Source organism: Musa acuminata, chromosome BXJ1-7 (assembly GCF_036884655.1).
Source record: "Musa acuminata AAA Group cultivar baxijiao chromosome BXJ1-7, Cavendish_Baxijiao_AAA, whole genome shotgun sequence".
NCBI lineage: Eukaryota > Viridiplantae > Streptophyta > Magnoliopsida > Zingiberales > Musaceae > Musa > Musa acuminata.
In genome coordinates this window covers 17,959,958-17,977,500 of record NC_088333.1, presented here as the reverse complement: position 1 = coordinate 17,977,500, position 17,543 = coordinate 17,959,958, and the positions used below count along the sequence as shown (strand labels likewise).

At 42.9% G+C, this 17,543-nt stretch overlaps 1 protein-coding gene across 2 annotated transcripts in view; it reads left to right on the top strand.

The window, feature by feature from the left end:
- The window catches only part of LOC103992010 (probable polyribonucleotide nucleotidyltransferase 1, chloroplastic), a 69,830-nt gene that overhangs the window by 34,543 nt on the left and 17,744 nt on the right, over positions 1-17,543 (top strand). For both annotated transcript variants that reach the window (XM_065192229.1, XM_009411562.3), the window contains exons 9-11: positions 5,780-5,893; positions 8,639-8,902; positions 11,146-11,220. In XM_065192229.1, coding sequence (XP_065048301.1) covers positions 5,780-5,893; positions 8,639-8,902; positions 11,146-11,220 — 453 coding nt within the window. The remainder of the gene's footprint in view (positions 1-5,779; positions 5,894-8,638; positions 8,903-11,145; positions 11,221-17,543) is intronic.

The following is a 17,543-nucleotide window of genomic DNA, read 5'->3' as shown; positions in this document are numbered from 1 at the left end:
GAGGAAACTAAGACAACTCCGCCAAAGTACTTCCATTCGAGATTACGTGAAGCAATTTTCTACACTAATGCTGGACATACAAGACATGTCAGAGAAGGATAAGTTATTCAGCTTCCTCGATGGTTTGAAGCCATGGGCTCAACAAGAACTGCATCGAAGGAATGTCACCGATGTGATCGGGGCAATTGCTGCCGCAGAAAGGCTCACCGACTTTGTTTCCTCGAAGGACTCGGGAAAAAGAAAACAATCTTCAGAAAACCGCCCTCCAAAATATTCTTGAGGGAAGGAGCTCGGAGGCGAATAAAGGAAGAAGAGTTCCTACAAAGGACCAAGCTCAAAAGGCAAGGCCCCGAGACTTGGCGGATGCTTCTTGTGCGGAGGGCCGCACATGGTGAGGGAGTGCCCACAGAAACAGACACTCAATGCTTTAACATCTTCCATCCACCCCCGCAAATTAGACAAGGGCAAAGTCGTCGCCCTCAGTTCAAGCAGTTCATAATCTAGCAGCGACGATGAGGAGTCGCAAGGTCCCCGAATAGGAGCAATGCCTTTGTTAAATGCATTGCAGGGTTAAGTGGGGGAGAACATGAAGGCAAAGCCATCGAAAGCAGGGAGTAGCGAGCTAATGTATGTGGACATTAAGCTCAATGGCCAAACAACCCGTGCAATGGTGGATACAAGCGCTACCCATAACTTTATTGCCGATTGAGAAGCTAAGCGACTTGGGCTAATCTTGGAGAAAAACCCAAGTCGAATGAAGGCGGTGAACTCGGAGGCCAAGCGAATCTCCGAGTTGGCAAAGGGAGTTCCCATCAAGATCGGAACGTGGAGCAGGAGTACTAATATGATGGTGGTGCCATTAGACAACTTCAAAGTGATTCTTGGAATGAAATTCATGCACGCAGCGAAGTTGGTGACAATGCCGTTCCTAAACTCCCTACGTATGATGGGAGGTGACGAACCCTGTGTGGTTCCTGTCTCTCGGAGGGGAACCAGGGAACCGCAACAAATATCGGCATTATAACTAAAGAAAGGGATACGAAAAGGCGAATTAACATTCGTGGCTGCTACGAAGCTAGAGCCATTCGACGAGAAGGCCATTCATGAACCTGCTGTGGTGGCTAATGTGCTGAAGGAGTTCACAGACATCATGCCACTCGAGTTGCCGAAGACTCTACCGCCACGTAGAGGCGTGGATCATCATATCGAGATGGAGCTAGGAGTGAAGCCTCCAGCGAGACCACCATACCGCATGCCCCCTCCTGAGTTGGTAGAACTCAGAAAGCAGTTAGATGAACTACTAAGCGGTGGTCTCATCCGCAGTTCTAAAGCACCATTCGAAGCTCCAGGTCTCTTCCAAAAGAAACAAGATGGGAGCCTCCAACTATGCGTCGATTATCGAGTCCTCAACAAAGTGACGATGAAGAACAAGTATCCAATCCCACTCATCGCGGACTTGTTCGACCAATTGGGCAAGGTCAAGTATTTCTCCAAACTCGACTTTCGGTCGGGGTACTGGCAGGTGCGCATTACTAAAGGCGACGAAGCGAAGACTACATGCATGAATAGGTATGGAGCGTTTGAGTTCTTGGTGATGCCTTTCAGCTTATCCAATGCTCCGGTCACGTTTTGTACTCTTATGAACTAATTATTCAAAGAGTATTTGGATAAGTTTGTGGTTGTCTACTTGGACGATATCGTCGTCTACAGCCAAACGCTCGAGGAGCATGTCGAGCACCTTCGGACAATTTTTAAGGTTCTCAGGGAGAACACTTTGTTCGTGAAGAGGGAGAAGTGCTACTTTACTCAAACAGAGATCTTGTTTTTGGGGCATCGAATCGGTGATGGCTCCATTTTGATGGACCAATCAAAGGTGCAAGCTGTTGCGGAATGACGAACTCCAAAGAAGGTATCGGAGTTGAGATCCTTCCTTGGTTTCGTCAACTACTATCGACGCTTCATAGCGGGGTATTTGAAGCGTGCAACTCCACTGACAGAGTTGCTGAAGAAGGAGCAACCTTGGAGGTGGTCTGACAAATGTGAAGCTGCATTCCTAGATCTGAAGGCTGCTGTGTTGGAAAAACCGGTGCTCAAATTGTCGGACTATGGGGAGCCCTTCGAAGTCCATACAGATACTTGAGACTTCGCTATTAGGGGAATACTTATGCAGGAGGGTCATCCGGTGGCCTACGAGAGCCGCAAGCTCAACGAGATCGAGTCGCGGTATCCGGTGCACGAGAAGGAGATGATAGCGGTGGTCCACTGTCTACGAGTTTGGCAACACCACCTTCTTGGATCACGATTTTGTTGAAGACGGACAACATCGCTTTGAGCTATTTCCAAACTCAAAAGAAACTCTCCCCAAAGCAAGCACGATGGTAGGACTTCCTGGTTGAGTTGGATATGGCAATGGAGTACAAGCCCGGAAAAGCAAATGTCGTGGCCGATGCATTGAGCCGGAAAGTGAAGCGAGTGAATGCTGTACAGTTGGAGGGCAGAGGCCAAGTAAGTCAGTTGCACTCCATCTTCCTTTCCAGGATTAGGGATGGACTATACAGTGATCCCCAAGTAGTAACCCTGATGCAACTCATCAAAGAAGGCAAGGTACGACGATTTTGGGTCCAGGAGGGACTTGTTTACACAAAAGGGAATAGAGTTTTTGTCCCTCGAGTGGATAATTTGAGGCGTGAACTCTTAAGAGAGTGTCACGATTCCCTTTTGGTTGGACATCCGGGCATTCACAGAATCTTGGCTCTCGTAGAGAGGGCATTCTACTGGTCGAAGATAGGGATTGATGTGGAGGAATATGTTCGAACGTGCCTCACTTGACAATAAGACAAGGTGGAGCAGCGGAAACCGGTGGGACTTTGGAGCCGTTGCCCGTACTAGAAAGGCCGTGGGAGAGCATTTCCTTGTATTTCATATCAAGCTTACCGACAGTAGGGGGACTCAGATCGATACTCGTGGTGGTCGATCGATTTTTCAAGTATGCAACTTTCATTGCTGCACCCTACACTGTTCAGCAGAAGAGGCGGCTAAGCTGATGATAAAGAATGTGGTGAAGTATTGGGGAGTCTCGCATAATATCATCAACGATCGAGATGCTCGGTTCCTGGGACGATTTTGGACCGAGCTATTCAAATTGTTGGGCTCTAAGTTATACTTCTCCACAAGCCTCCACCCCCAGACGGACGGCCAAACCGAAAGGATAAACTCGCTCCTGGAGCAATAACTTCGGCACTACGTGAGTGCCAACCAACGAGATTGGGTGAAGCTGTTGGACATAGCCCAATTCTTCTACAACTTGCAGCGGAGCTCTGCGTCCAACAAGAGCCCTTTCGAGATCATTACAGGGCAACAACCGTCAACTCCTCACACCTTGGCTATTGGATATACTGGGAGTAGTTCGCTAGCTTATCACTTTGCAAAAGAATGACACTAAAATGCAAATATTGCGCGGGCTTACTTGGAGAAGACGACCAAAAAAATAAAGATGTGGGCAGACTTGGGAAGGCGACCGTAGGAGTTCAAAGTCGGCGATTTGGTTTTGGTAAAGCTCCAACCAGCATCACTCTAATTCTTTAGGAACAAAGTACATAATGGATTGGTGTGCAAGTATGAAGGGCCCTTCCCAATTATCAGTAGGGTGGGCAACGTCTCCTACAAGTTGCAGTTGTCGGCGTGGTTCAAAATTCACAATGTTTTTACGCCAGCAACTTGAAGGCCTACTACTCAGATCCGTAAGATGCTTCCCAAAGTGTTCCAACTCGGCTACTCCCCACCAGAGCCTCCTACGAGAAGCGAGTTGAAACCATTTTAGCGGATCGTAAGATAAAACTACCCAATGGAGCCGAGTAGACCGAGTACTTTGTGAAGTGGCGAAAGCTTCCCCGAACCGAAGCCAGTTGGGAGCTCGAAGACGCCCTTCGACATGAATAAGCAATCATCAACAGCTACCTACAAGCGTTGACGAGGGCGTCGACAGTCTAAGTGGGGGAGAATGTCACGAACGGTTGGCGCGCACTTGCAACAACTTCGTTCGACGAACCGTTCGTTGCTTTTGTTTACATTTACAGATGCTTGGCAGCATGTTTTGCCTTGGTTTTGTGTTGTTTTGCTTGTAAAAATGTAAGTTCGAATAGGTTGCAGCGCTATAGTGCGACCGCTCACCGCACCGAGCAAAACAACCCAAAATGGCTCCGTTTTCGCGTGCCACGGGCTGTTTTCTGCAGCCCGCTGCCGCACGCGAAACGTCAACCATCTCAGCACCCTGGAACCACCTTGGTGGCACCATGGGAGATGGGGCTTCGGTATAGTGTCGGGCGTTGAACAATCTTCACAAGTTCGCATGTTTTCTTGACGAGAACTTGCCTTCGCGCCCGGCACCCGGTGAGCAGCTGTTTGTGGACTTGCAGCTGTTCGTTCAACCCTCTAAAGTCCTTGCTTTTCTCCTTTCTCTGTTTTCTCTCCTGCACGCAAGGTGCTCGCTGAATTGCTTGTAAAGCTTCCCTCTTCGCGAGACATCGGGACTTGTCTGTCGCTCGTTCTTCGAACTAATCAATTTTTTCTTTTACAGGTCTTTCGGGACCTGAGTGAGGTTGCAAATTGGTTGACCTTTGGGGACGCATATCGCAAGGACGCGTCAAGACTTAGGCAATCCCAGCTAAGTCCGAGAAATTGGCGCAAAGGTGCTTCGTGACTTAGGTAACTCAAGCTAAGTTCGCGTCTTGGCTGCAAGGGTGCCTCACGACTTAGGCAATTCCACCTAAGTCCGTGACAGGACGGTTTTGAATTCTTGTCCAAATAACTGTTATTTCTTGGTCTGACTAGGTTTTGTTACCAAAGTTAAGCTAAATTGTAAGTCTTGCAGTCCTCTTCAATTGCTGGGGCAAAGAACTTTAGCAGACAGGTATTTCTTTTTTTATGTCCATGTTAGGTGAATATCTACTTGTAGCATACAAATTTATGAATACTAATTGAGCTTTTTATAAAGTAAATCAGGGTGGTCAGAATCAAGGTTAGCAATTCTGTATACTAATAGCGTACTGGACTGCTCAGACACTACTGGTGCCATATTGGTATACCAAGTGTTGATATGTTGTACATACTACGTACTAAGTTTCAGAATATTGAAAAAAGACAGAGAAAAACAAAGAAAAAGAATCTGCTTGGTATGAGCCCTGTACTTCCCTGTACATGCCCTGTACCAGGTGTATTGTTTAGTTTACAACTTTACATTGATCTGCATACCAGTAGATTTTCAGACTGGTAAATTATGTCCGTACCAAGTGGTACCTTGCGGCATTGCAAATCTTGGTCGGAACAGTGAAGAGCATGAAGAGTTTAGTTTTGTGTGATTGTCATCTGCCCCTTGTACTAAAGAAAACTTTTAAGATAGTTGTAATACAAATTTTCTTGTTGTTTATAAATACATAATATGAGTTCGAAAACCAATTGCTTCAAGTATATTATCATTTCTCATGAAGTTTTGTTGTACTTATAAATTGTTAACTTTATTGTTTCTATAAAGGAAGATTTTACTTTGAAATGATTTTTGACATTTGACAATGATAAAGATGACTGCTTCCATGTAATATGTACAATTTTATACTAAAAGATGACTATTGGAAAAAAAAAAGTTGTTAGTTTATTGTAAAAATATCCTGCTTCCATGAAGTGGAATGATTTTATGGGATTAAGCAATAAATTTATAGGGAAATCTCATTTTTATCAAAATGCCACTCACTCTATTGACTCAGACTGTTCCTTCTGATACCAGGTTGCAATAAGGGAGATATGCTATGAAGTGGAGTCCTTGGTTAAGAAGTGTGGAAAGCGGAAATTGGTTGAAGCTATCAAGTTGCCTCCTATTGAGCTTTATAGGCATGTTGAAGTACGAAACTCTCATGCCTTTCTTTTAAATGGCAGTAGAACTTTTCTTGATAATTATAAGTCCATTTTAACTTCATACTTGTGATAAATGATACCGATAAATGGTTTTAACATGTGTTTTAACTTTACAAATTCTTCCAATAAAAATTTCAATTTATTTCTGTTTTTATGTTCCATTTCTTCCAGTACATCCATACACATGATGTCAACCTCACCATTCAAAGGTCATTTTTTTTTCTTTTCTAAATTCAGCGACACACCCATAGAATGTGTCCATATTCCATAGTGTGGTCCAAAGATATTGGTTCTGTTCGGTTCTGGTGGCTGATCAGAGACTTCTAGTCAGCGAATAGAAGACTGCAGTTCCATCAGAGAGGAGAGAAATGTAGGTAAAGTTAATACATAATAGTATATTCAGATCAGCACGTGGAACTGATTGTTAATATGACCTTGCACTCTGCTTATTTCATTCCAAATGAACTCATAAAACAATTGCAATACCTGCTATCTAGTCCCTATCAGTCATGCTTTTGACGTGGAAAAAGTAATGAGAATGGAAGTTATATCAGCAGGGAGGGAGAGGTGAAATAGAGAGGAATGATAGAACATGAATGAAGAGAAATTTATGGCAGAGTAAGAGACTAGACATAGTTGAAAACAGGCCTGCTGGGTGCCGTGTTGTTTCTTGGAAAGAGAAAGCATGACAAACCTGTATAAGTATTATAATTTTATACATCAATTTTGATTTATAAGACTGTTACATGAGGAATAAATATTATTTTTCTTATCCCTTTTCAGTATTTAGCATCTATGTGAAATTACTTATTTGCCCTTATGAGATGTCTTTTCGAATATATAACCTGCAATCACAATTATGTGTATGGTGGTACACTTTCGATCATGTTGGTCCATAGGCATCAAACTAATTATATCTAGATGTGATTTAGATGAACCCTCATAAAACCCTTGTGAAGCTGTAGTAATTTTCTATATCCTCATAAAACTTGATTTCATGTTCATGCACTTGTAAAAGTTTGTGTACCCTCATAAGTTTTGGTGCCAGCTACATGATGGTTGATAGATTTTTATTCAGTTATTGATTGACAAGTTTTAATATATCATTTGACATGATAGCTGAGATACCAAAATAGGCGAAAAATGTGAACTTATTGCATGAGGCTCTTGCCAATGCGGGTTTGAAGAAGGTCAACTATATAGATGGAGACTTGGAGGGGCAAACATGCAATTTGGCAAGCTTGCACGGGAGCATGTGCAAAAAGCCACTTCTTTGTTTTCTTTGGCTGAGCTCCTCTTTTCATGTGGGTTTGGATCTTTTATCCATTCAACCAGGTAACAGACCATATAGGCATTATTTACAGGACCTGTACAGAGTACAGGGGTGTCGTTTTGTACTGATTTGGCCATTATTTGGTATTATACTGGTCCACAATTTTAGTCCTTGCTTTATATTATTATTTCATATTCGTAAATGAACCCATGTAAATTACTGTGAAACAAGGTTGTTGCCTTGTATTTTGTAGTAATAAACATCTATTGTGTTGACCTTTCTTCTCCTAGGTACTCAAGTCCTTTTTGGGCTGCAATTAAGAGAAGGATGTTAATAGAACATTGTCCACTATTCATCTCAATTAAACTGCTGGTTCATTTTAACACTTGCGATCAAACATTGGACTTGAAGAGCAGTAAAAACTGAACTACCGAATACTGATTGCCCATGACAGCAAAAACTTAAATGAATAAAAAGTAAAAGTAAATTGTTCCTTGTAGCCCTAGCCTATCATAGCTTACTACATACTTTTGATTGCAGTAATTCCATCCATGTTGATATTCATACCTATCTTTCCTTCACCTCCTCCGCTTCCGACTTCCTCTTCCACATCTCCACTTCCTTATCTGCGTTGCCACCGGTTCCTTCTCGTTCACTGATGCCTCCTCCTCCTCTTTCTCTGTGTGCCTGCCCATGTGCAGTACCAACCCATATTGGTTGTCAGTACATCAATTTGTACTGTTTTGGTCGTCAACTGGTATTAGCACCAGACTGACATTTGAATCTTCACTTTATTTTATCATTTCATATACTTAAAAGGTCCTTTGTAAATTACTCCAAAACGAGGCAGATTTTGACTCATACAGTGATTTGTACAAGAATGAAAAACAACTATATATTGACCTTTCTTCTCCTAAGCACTTGAATCTTTCTAGGGCTGCAGTCTGGACGACTATAAATAGAATGTTGCCACAACTCATCCCAATTGAACTGCTAGTTCATTGCAACACTTGCAATGAAACCTCTGACTCAGAATCCAGAGAAGCAATAAAAAATACCCTACTGATTACCCAAGACAGCGATAAATTCAATCGATAAAAAGTAAATATTAAATTGTTTCACTTTCATTACCCCTAATCAAATCATAGCTTACTAACATACTATTGATTGCAGTAACCTATCTATGTTGGTATCCACACCCATGTGTGAATCCAGATTTATAGATGTGCGTGCATGCAGCTGAAGAGATACTGTCATATTAACATAACAAACAGTACATATCCATCTCAGTATATACAAAATATGCAATTGCTTTGATTGTGGATGTGATCAGCACAATTCTGGATGCATTTTAATTTTGTAAAATATTATTTCTATAATTCCCACATTCAACTTTTGTATTTTTTGTCTAACTTCTTACTGCTATTTTATTTCTAAACAAGTAGTGACACTTTGCAGGACATATCTGGTGATGATTTAGTAAAAGCACTGCAAATAAAAAACAAAATACCAAGAAGGAAGTCTCTTTCTGCCATAGAAGAAAATGTCTTGACAATACTTACTGAAGAAGGCTATGTTTTGAAGGAAGAAACCATTGGAGGTGTGGAGGTGTCAGAGGATGTCTATGAGGAAGAAGATGAAGATGAGGTCATAGTTGTTGATGGTGAAGTTGATGAAGGTGATGTTCATATAAAGCCAATGTCACGTAAACCTGTGCCCCTGGTAAGTTTCCCTTAATTTTTTGATGATAATATCACTGATACCATGCTGTGTAGATTATGACTTACCTTTTTAACCTTCTATGTTTGTAGTTTCTTTGCCAAGGGAATGTTTTTGTGCATATTCTCCCTTCACTCAAAGAGTCATGCTCAAGTTTATATTTAAAGTTTCAAACAATTATTAAACCACTTATCTAAATACTGATCTATATTGATTGTATTGTAGGTACATACTAGTCTGATCAGGTGTCTTTGTGCTGGTTATTAATCATGCTAACAAATAGCCACAATTTAAGTAACTCTTTCTTGTACTTAAGATTTTTAATTGTGGGATCAAACCCATATAGTTTCATGTCAGAGTGGTAAAGTATGGCATACAGATGGCATTGTTAAAAATACTGGGTGCATGGAACCATCCGGAATTTACTGGTTCACCATTAAACTAGTACTCAGACCAAACTAAACTACATTGTCTTTTCCAGTATTGTTTTTTGACTTTCACTGGGCAGTAACCTCACTGCTTGACTTTGGATCCAAATAGGGTGTCTTTGTCTCTTTTTAGTGGCCTTCACCAACATATCCCCCTTCCTCTCATCATCACATTCCCTCACTCAATTCGTTTCAAATCTCATCAATTTCTTTTCCCAAACTCACTCAAATCCTCAATGGGAGGCTCAATTTCTCAAGGGGAGGCTCAATTTCAACAAAGGTCAATCTGGTGATCTGAATTGAATTTTCTCCAAAGTTAGGTAAATCCAAACCTAATCCATTAATATAATCACATTCCATTTAGTTTCGAATAGCCTATGGTTTATTGCAATCAGGTATTACATAAATGTAGGTTAGTATTTAGGCCCTTTTCCTTAATGGATTTGGGGCTCAATCTATATAAAGATTAAACTTTAAACCTAGTGGACCTAGGGTAGATTTGATGAGGATCAAGGCTTTATCCTTTGGATCTACCCTTGATCTGTGAAAATTAATAATAACTTCATTCTTCCCACAAGGTTCAAGGCTCGTAAATCTAGGTTGGGTTTGCATAGATCTAGCATAGACATGGAACTAACCTAGATGCACAAAGATGTAGCCTAAATCCACATGGATCAAATATGAATTTTGTGTATCTAACTTTTATTTTTGAAAATCAAATATAAATCTTATAATTTGTGGATCTGTCTAAGATTGACAACTTCTGTAGGAAATTGGTTGCAAAGTTATAAAGTACCTATCCAACATGTCCCTAAAAGTTTGGGCCAGGCAGGTCACACTTAAAAACTTAAAATACACAAAATAGTATCATTCTGATAGGTTTGTGGTTTTGAGAGGGTTACGGGTGGTTTACTACCAGTTCCTTGTTGCACCAGTAAAAACTAGGGGACCAGCACACTCTGACTGGCAATTGAACATTCCAATTTGATACTGGTTATTTGGTATTTGATTCTTATAAACTGCTTACTGACAATCATATATTTATCAGCAGCTTTTTGTCCATAAAATTTATCATATCTTTATTAGTAGCTTTTTTGCCCATGAAAATTATATAATATATGTTTTGTGAGGTTTACTTTGTTGAATCTTATAATATATTTGTAGTCTTTTTGTCCATGAAACATATATGATAGTAGTACTTCAATTTTCTTTCATATGCAAAACATAATTTGCTTTAAGGTCAAAATCCATAATGTATAGTCTGGAATCTGGATAGTGTTTTAACTAACAATTGATAGTTTCTGGTCTATTTCAACCTCTTTTATTACACCAAAATCTTGAACATGTTATCAGCTTGTTATCCCTCTTATTCATGCGCTAGTAGGTAAATTGTGCGAGTTTGAACTGAAGTTGGCCTTCTAAAATTTGCTTCATGTTGTTTTCTTCAATATTTGTCCTATTTTGAGTACTCATATTGAAGAAAGAATATGTTGGGTTATTTCTGGTGCCTTATGGTATCATCTCTTGCTGGTTGGCTACCTTGGGCTGCCTGGCATAGGCTGAAAATTAGCCTAACCATGTGTCAGCATTGTCAGCACAACTTAGCACAACAAATGCTGGTGCCTTTTTTGTGCCACACAACCCAACACATACTGATTTACATAGCAATACTTGTGTTGCACATTTCTTTCCCATCATTTAATTCCATGTTATTGATTTACAATTTTGATTTCAAGTTCATAGTAGATTTTATCAATCTCAAATAAATTTAATTGGTTAACCGATCATATTGACATAGACTACCTTGTCATGATTTAGCTATTCTCTGAGGTTGATGTGAAGCTGGTCTTCAAGGAAGTCACATCCAAGCTTCTCAGGAAGCGTATTGTGGAGGTATATTGATTGTCATATGTTGGCATTCTGTTATGTTCCTATTACTGTACAGTTTTAATTCTTATTTTCAGACTGCTTCAAACACCACTCTTTTGTGACTTTCTCTTCCTGTCCCGTGTCTTTCATTCACTTTCCCACCTAATGAAAGGCCCAAAGCCAATCCCAAGGAACAATAAAGTTTCATAGGGTCTTTTTGTCTAGGTGAGGGCAGTCCGCATCTTCATAAACATGTCTATTTCACCGAGCCTCTCTCTGAGACGGCATCACATTGATTGGGTGGTAGGCACCCATAGCAACTAGAGTTAGCTGTATTGAATTCCTTGTGAATGACAAATTACCTCTCTTAATGTTTATGAATAAGACAGCAAAATTGCTTGTTGACATACGATCTGTACAATTAGTCTTGTATGATAATTGCTGTTGGCTTTGCTTTATTTTGCATGCATAGTCTTGTCAAAGGTACCTATTGATCATGCATAAAAGCAAGGTATGCAATACCGTACCGTACCGGTGTTTCGAGGTTGGCTCGGTACGGTACGATACTAGCATACCGAGCGGTACATCAGGGCGTACCGAACGATTTTAAATATTTCTTCCTCTACTGTAGCACGGTCCGTTTTGTAACGGACAAACTTCTAAACAAGATGTTGGATGTAATGCTATGTCTGTCCGTTGTCTTTTGGCATGTTCATGCCTTGTATAGCAGGTAGAGGGGCGGCCGAAGGCTTATAAGTCCCATTTTAGTTGGGTTGGTGGCCTCTTTAGGCTTGTAAATAAAGGTTGTGTCATGTGGACACATTCGAGAGCTTTTCGGTCTGTAATGGACCATTTTACCCTTTGTTGTGCAACTATTCAGAGCTTGTAAAGTCTGTTTGTAATTTGCATTGTCTATGAAGTGTTTTTCGGACATGTTTGCTTGTGGATCCCGATTGAGGCGTTCTCTTTAACCCGTTCTCTCTTTTGTTGGTCCTAAGGGACAATGGGAGGCTTCGGGGAGGCTGACCTTTGCGGACGGACGCGCGAGGGTGCCGCACGCCTTAGGCAAAACCAGCTAAGGTCGTGACAATATGGTATCAGAGCGGGACAAGCACTCATAGAAACACTTGACATGCAAACGTGGGGGACCTAGCGGGGCTGCGTTGAGGGCAGTCAGCACACGCGCGACCGTTTGAGGGAAAACGGGCATGGAGATGTAGGGAAAAGAGTCGCTCAGAGGAGCGAGCATCTGATATTGGCATTCAGAGGAATGGCCAACCCTTCGCGCGAGAGGCACCACGAGAACAGGCAAGCTTGGAAGAATTTGGAGCGCACAAAGGTTGGGATGGCTGAGTTTGAGCTACGGCTCAACGTTGACAACTATACTTGATGGTGCTATAGGCAGGCGAGGCGCTTGGCAAGAATAAGACCATCCAAGGTGGAATGAGTTGCTCAACGACCAAAAGAGTTATGCAAAGCTCACAGAGGTGAGGGGAATTGCTAACTCGAAGAATTTGGTACTCATGCATGGGCTTGTATGCGGACGATGGAATGTTCGTGGCCATCCCAAGGCGATCGAGACTCGGCGCCATGGAGCATTGAAACTTTCTCTTCGGCAGGCGAAGGATACGTCCGGAGGAGGCTGAAATGTGCAACGAGTTCAGCATGTTGCTAGGCCTTGAGGGGTGCAGCGGTGGTTGTATTGACGTGGAGACGCAATCTAGCAAGTGCGTCTGCAGGAGGTAGAACAATGCACAGTTTGTTCAGCAGATCGGAGTAGTCCAAGGGGATGGTGTTCTCCGAAAACGAAGAGAGATGTTGCTCCAACGGGACAGTTATCTAGGAGGGATAAGTCTCGGCACTCCAGAGGAAGAATCATGTGAAACGGACTTCACATGTTGAGGAGGAGTACCTCACAAACAACAACTTCACGAAGCTCGATGGACTGAGCAAGCGGCGAGGAGTTGTCGCATGATCTCGCTCGAGAGAATGCATTGGTGGATGCATTGCGAGATCAAGTGGGGGAGCGACCTGAAGCAACTTAAATGAAGGCACACTTAGAGTCGATATGGAGATCGGACTCAAGGGAGGGTTGACCCGTGGAATGGTGGGCGCGAGGGCCACCATCGACTCAATGCAAGAACGAGGAGCGGAGCAACTTGGGTGTAACTTGGCGAAGTACCCAAGCCGCATGAAGGGAGCCAGCAGAGAAGTTGGAACATGGAGCAGAAGCACAGTGCTTTCCTTAGACAGAGGTCAAAGACATGAACTCTTGCAGAGGCAAGGGTAGGATCATGTTGTTCCATGGGTCCTTCATCCTGACGGAGCGGACTCATCTTGTATGGTGCCAAAGACGAAGGGAGCTTCGCGGCACATACACCTTAACTCGGGAGAGCATTTGATGGAGGAACTAAGGCGACTCAACTTGCGGAGGCGAAGTTGGGTTCAGAAGGCCTTAGCACGGGGCAAGAGGACGCAGAGGCGGGTACTCTTGAAGAATATGCCACAGTGTTGCCATTTGAGTTGCTATGAAGGAAGCAGTGCGCAGCGGAGATTGTGCTGGTAGGGGCAGAGGCCCAGGATCCAGACAATGGTGCACAGATTACAGTGAAGTCGGTGGACTTCGAGAGCTATTAGGCGACGGACTGTCCTAGAGCGGTGCTTCATCTAGGTGTGACCCAGGAGTGGGTGGATGAAGGTCGATTGCCAGAGGAGCGAACAAATTCGAAAGTGGAGGAGACCCTGCGATGTATTGGCAGAGGCCACACTTGGAGGGTTCACAATTCGAGTTTATTCCACAAGGATCAGAATGCAATGGAGATGTCACCAGGAGGCGACATGGTGCAGCGGATCGTGGTGGAACAGTTTGTGGCAATGCGACGCACACGACATTGTCCCGTGAGGGATGAGATCATATGGAGGTATGATCGGGAGTTACTGGAAGCTCCACTTCGATGAACAACACGACGGCAAGAAGGGCTATGGATTCAAGGAGTGAAGGCCATGGTACCTCAGAGGCGGGTCTTCTGGGCGTGCATCGAATTTTGCATCGGATGAAAGCCTTGGTCATCAGCATATGGGGGCTGGGTTCCACCAAGGGAAAAGTTCGAATACAATTACCAGTGAGTTCCATGGGAGGGACTTGATCATACAGAGGTATGATCGAAGCAGCTGGAGAGTTGGACTGCTCCAGAGCTCATATTCGCTTAAGGGAGCCCGACAAGTCAGAGGACAAGGTCGAGTAAGCGAACGTTGCTACCAAGGAAGCTAAGGAGAACAGAATCGGTGCAAACTCTACAACGTGATGGCAGAGGCCATGCATGGGAGTTGCAGTCTGTCTTTCCATCGACCAAACAGACTGCTTGGAGAACACAAAGGTGTTGAAGCAGGGGGTCGAAAGGGGCGAGGAAGCGACGACGAGTCCAGAGGGACTTAGCTACCCAAAATCAAGCATCAGTTAGAATGGAGGTGGACTCAGAGGAGTGCCACGGAGACATCTCTACTGATTGTGAAGAAAAGGGATACAGAGGCGAGGCGACGGATAGTAGGGCCATGGGCATGGCAGCGCCATGGTACCGCAGAGGCGGGACTTCCGTGCAAGTCATTGATCTCTTGCTCTCATGGAGGGAGAGCGCTTGGTCGTGAAAGGGGCCGAGGAGGTGGAGCATGCAGAGGCAATCTCCAAGTACCGAGACAAGGCTGAAGGGCAGAGGCCAAGAAACTTCGTAAGACCGGTGTCAACAAGTTCTCATCAAGATAGCCGTAAGTGAAGGACTTCGGGTCACGCAAGAGTGCACGACCAAGGAACGAAGCAGGCAGTACACGGTGCTGTACCTTTGCTACTCAGTGGAGTAGGCGGCAGGGTTGATGGAGAAGACGGTACAATCCCAGAGGCGACCTCATCTATCAGAGAATTACTCCAAGTTGGGGTGAAAACTTCCCGCATTCCAGAAGTTCGATGGCATTGAGAAGGTGAATCACAGTAGCCAACTCAACGCAAGGAGTGCAAACACTTCAAGTGCTTCAGAAGTGTGAGCAAAGAGCAGGCGAAGACCAGTAACCAGCTCGATGCATGAAGTACAACCTCGAGGAGGCGGGCGAAGTCAAAGTAACCTGTGCCTTCTCAACTCTTAAGAGAATGGGCGAAACCGAGTACCCCAGTTCTCTTATCTATCCAGCAGAGGAGCTCTGCACAAGTTCAAAGACCCTTCGAAGATAATGGAAGACAATAGTTGTCAAATCCTCACCAACGGTGATCAGTGCTACTGAGAGTAGATCGTCCGCTTCATTTCCCAACGAAATGCCAATCGAAAGCGGAAGTGATGCGAACTTACTTGGATGTGACAACTAACTGAAAGAAGAGTCAATGAGCAAATTTTGTGGAGGAAGGACCCAAAACTTCAGAAGTTTGCGAGGCGATGCTCGTTAAAGCTCCAACAAGCATCCACCCAGTTCAAGCAGCATGTGGAAATTTTTCGAGACTGGCGCAGAAAAGATGGTCTTTTCTTTCATTTGGTGGATCCGCAAGAATCGACAAGGATCAACACAACTCAGCCAATCCCCCCAATAGAGTCAGAGTCATTGGCGAGTTGAAGCAGCATGGCGGATCAAAGGTTCGACTACTCAGAAACAGCAGCGGAGAGCAGCTGAGAGCCAGGAGGCGCATTGCAGCTGGAGCAGAAGATTGAAGACTCAGCAAAGGCGAAGAGTTGCAGTGTTCACAAAGGCTTCGACGAGGACGTCGAAGGGATAAGTGGGGGAGAATGTAACGGACAAACTTCTAAACAAGATGTTGGATGTAATGCTATGTCTGTCCGTTGTCTTTTGGCATGTTCATGCCTTGTATAGCAGGTAGAGGGGCGGCCGAAGGCTTATAAGTCCCATTTTAGTTGGGTTGGTGGCCTCTTTAGGCTTGTAAATAAAGGTTGTGTCATGTGGACACATTCGAGAGCTTTTCGGTCTGTAATGGACCATTTTACCCTTTGTTGTGCAACTATTCAGAGCTTGTAAAGTCTGTTTGTAATTTGCATTGTCTATGAAGTGTTTTTCGGACATGTTTGCTTGTGGATCCCGATTGAGGCGTTCTCTTTAACCCGTTCTCTCTTTTGTTGGTCCTAAGGGACAATGGGAGGCTTCGGGGAGGCTGACCTTTGCGGACGGACGCGCGAGGGTGCCGCACGCCTTAGGCAAAACCAGCTAAGGTCGTGACAGTTTGGTACCGGGCGGTCCGCATACCGGTATGCCGTCGGATTGGTATGTACCGCCCGTACCAGGCGGTACCATTCGAAATTGTATACCATGCATAAAAGTGCATGATTTGATGGACATGATAATTGGACAATAACTTGTTGCATCTATTATATTGTGTTTATCATTTGTTGATGAGGCAGATGCCCAATCTTGATCTATGGTTTTTAACAGGCTTTCTGTTAGCTTTTGTTATTTTTGGTGGAGTCTTAGTAATTATGATATCTCATTTATAAGACTAGGATACCTTTGAAGTTTGGGGACCAGAGTGGTGTTGGAGTGACTGCCTTTTCAATTTAAGTAACTGAAAGCCATAAAGAGAGAAATAGTGGAAATCAGGGCGATGTTAATGAATGGTGATCAATATTAGTGGTTGCAGTAGTTATACATTGATGCAATGAATTCTGAAAGATTATTGCTTTTGGAACTTCAAGATAAGATATTAATATCAAGATTATAAAATTGTAAGAAAAATTAGGATAAATGAAGTAAAGATTATCATAAAAATGATTGAATAGGTCAATGTAGTATATTTATTGGATCATAGAAAATTTGGGAGCAAGATTAACTTGGCAAACTGTGTTGTTTCGACTAATATTTAAAAACCATTTCAAATGCCAATATTTTAAAATGAAGAGACATTTAAGAACTGAGCAGATTATTTGGGAATCTAAATTATGAGCCATATTTTGAAATCTGAGAGGGTGGAGACAATGAAGCAAATATTTTTGAAGGCTATTATTTTTCTTTGTGCTTGGTTGGTAAACCACTGATTCTATTTGCTTATTAAGAATGCATAACCATTTTGGGTAAAGGTTTATCATAATGATGAATGCATAATTGGACAATAGATTTGAAAGCAATATTTGTGTTCAACAAGCGTTTTGGCTAATAATTTGCTGGTGAATGTCCTTTTAACTATATAATTATGCTTTTGGTGATAGCATTCTTTTATTTTACCAGATATGCATTTTAAGTTTGTGATTAGGTCTGTTCTGGTTTTATCCTTGTGAAGGCATTTCACTTGTAATCCAGATTGTTGTCTTGTTTCCCCAGACCTAATTATGCTTTCAAATTTGTGTTCATTATGCTCATTATAA